This window comes from Nanorana parkeri, unplaced genomic scaffold (genome assembly GCF_000935625.1).
Source record: "Nanorana parkeri isolate BGI_ZX_2015 unplaced genomic scaffold, ASM93562v1 scaffold1267, whole genome shotgun sequence".
Taxonomy (NCBI): domain Eukaryota; kingdom Metazoa; phylum Chordata; class Amphibia; order Anura; family Dicroglossidae; genus Nanorana; species Nanorana parkeri.
The window spans coordinates 284,217-286,243 of record NW_017307535.1 but is presented as its reverse complement, the minus strand read 5'-3'; the positions used below and the strand labels follow the sequence as shown (position 1 = coordinate 286,243).

At 49.3% G+C, this 2,027-nt stretch overlaps 1 protein-coding gene across 1 annotated transcript in view; it reads left to right on the top strand.

Annotated features, from left to right (window-relative positions):
* LOC108797375 (anterior gradient protein 3-like) overlaps nt 1-2,027 on the top strand; it is a 9,914-nt gene that overhangs the window by 5,942 nt on the left and 1,945 nt on the right. The window contains exons 4-5 of the mRNA XM_018568962.1: nt 291-358; nt 1,244-1,307. Coding sequence (XP_018424464.1) covers nt 291-358; nt 1,244-1,307 — 132 coding nt within the window. The remainder of the gene's footprint in view (nt 1-290; nt 359-1,243; nt 1,308-2,027) is intronic.

Genomic DNA, 2,027 nt, shown 5'->3' with positions numbered 1-2,027 from the left:
TTTATGTGTATTTCCTCTGCTTGCTTCAGTTTCCTCCCACACACCCAAAAACATGCAGAAGATCTATATACTGTTCAATGTGAGCGGCTCAGCACTGGCCTCACCGTACAATCCCAGAGTGACCGCCGGGCTCATGGCACTCCGGTGAATCAGTCAGAAATGAGTCGCTGCGCTCTGAGCAGCGGCAACGTTTCTTCATTATGTAATCAGTAGGCGGGGTCATCCTGACGCGTTTCGTGCACTTGTTTCAAAGACTGACTGTGGGGGGAATATTAGACTGTAAGCTCCAGGGGTGCAAACCGAGGGCCCGGCATTCTCATCGTTGGCCAAAGAGAATTTCATCATGCTCAACCTCGTGGTATGTGAATTTACTAGATTCACCCTGGTTGTATATATATTTACTATGATTCACCCTCATTTACTGTGATTCACCCTCGCACCCTTGTGGTATGTATTTACTATGATTCACCCTCCTGGTATGTGAATTTACTATGATTTACCCTTATGGTATGTATATTTACTATGATTCACCCTCCTGATATGTGAATTTACTATGATTTACCCTCATGGTATGTATATTTACTATGATTCACCCTCCTGATATGTATATTTACTATGATTCACCCTCCTGGTATGTGAATTTACTATGATTCACCCTCCTGATATGTATATTTACTATGATTCACCCTCCTTGTATGTGAATTTACTATGATTCATCCTCCTGGTATGTGAATTTACTATGATTCACCCTCCTGGTATGTGAATTTACTATGATTCACCCTCGTGGTTAATGAGCATTTAGGGGCTGGTCACACCCCTGCACACCACTGCACACCACTTACCTGTCAGCCCCGATCCGCTGCCCGCCGCCTTCACGGTTGCTGGTGGGCCCCGCCTCCTCCTCCACTGCCGGGTCCGGCCTCCTCCTCCGCTGCTGCTGGCTGTCACTGACTCAGCAGCGGCTGTGGAGAGGAACGCGCCATTGCACAGATCTGAACAGCGGAGCGTTCCTCTGCACAGCCGCCAGTGACAGCCAGCAGCATGAGATGCCATAGCAACCCAGATGACCTGCACGGCATCAGGGGGATGTCCTGGCCGGGCCCCCCCTGTCCCCAGGCCCCATAGCGGCCACCTGGTTGATTGTTATGCCACTGATATGTTTGCAGGAACATGTGCCGGCTGTTTGATGATCATATGATTATGAACATGACAAATGTTTTTCCTTCTCTGCCTCGTCTTCCAGCATGAGACTACAGACAAGAACCTGGCCCCGGACGGGCAGTACGTCCCCCGGATCATGTTTGTTGGTAAGGACGTCACACGGGATGATGATCGGGGAGGACCGCGCTCTTATCTTTGGCCTAGAAGAGGAAACATTGTTACATTCTGATGGTCACTTCCTGTAATACAATAGAGATAGAGGTGCCCCCCCTCACCCCACACGAAGACTGCACTGGGCGCCATGACAGTCATGTGACCTCACAGGTCCACATTCTTGGCACAGGATTTATATAGCACCAACAGTGTGCGCAGCGCTTTACAATATAGGGAAGACATTACAATCACAATACAAATCAAGACAAGATGGTAAGGAGGGCCCTGCCCCTGAGGGCTTACAATCTAAAAGGGGAGGGGCCAGTGATACATGAGTAGGGAGCTGTGTGGGGATGAATTGTCTGAGAACGTGATGGTTCAGTGGTCAGGTTGAGGTGGGATAGAACTATGCAGACCATCAGATGGGTGGCCAATCAGCCACAGCTCAAGGAACCCCTAGTGACCTCTTGAGGACCCCTAGGGTTCAACGGAACTCTGGATGAGAATGGCGAGTCTAGACTAAATGAGTATTAGATCACGATGGCGGGATTGTAAAGCCGATATTCAGCTTTAAATATTTACTTGAGTTTTGCCCGGAGCACCCTTACCAAGCAGAGTAGTTGTGTCTACTTCCATAGTCTGGCCATGCAGGGTATGTGCTGCACTGACTAGCTCCATAGGGCAGAATGTTGGGGTGGAAAGTGTGGTGGAGG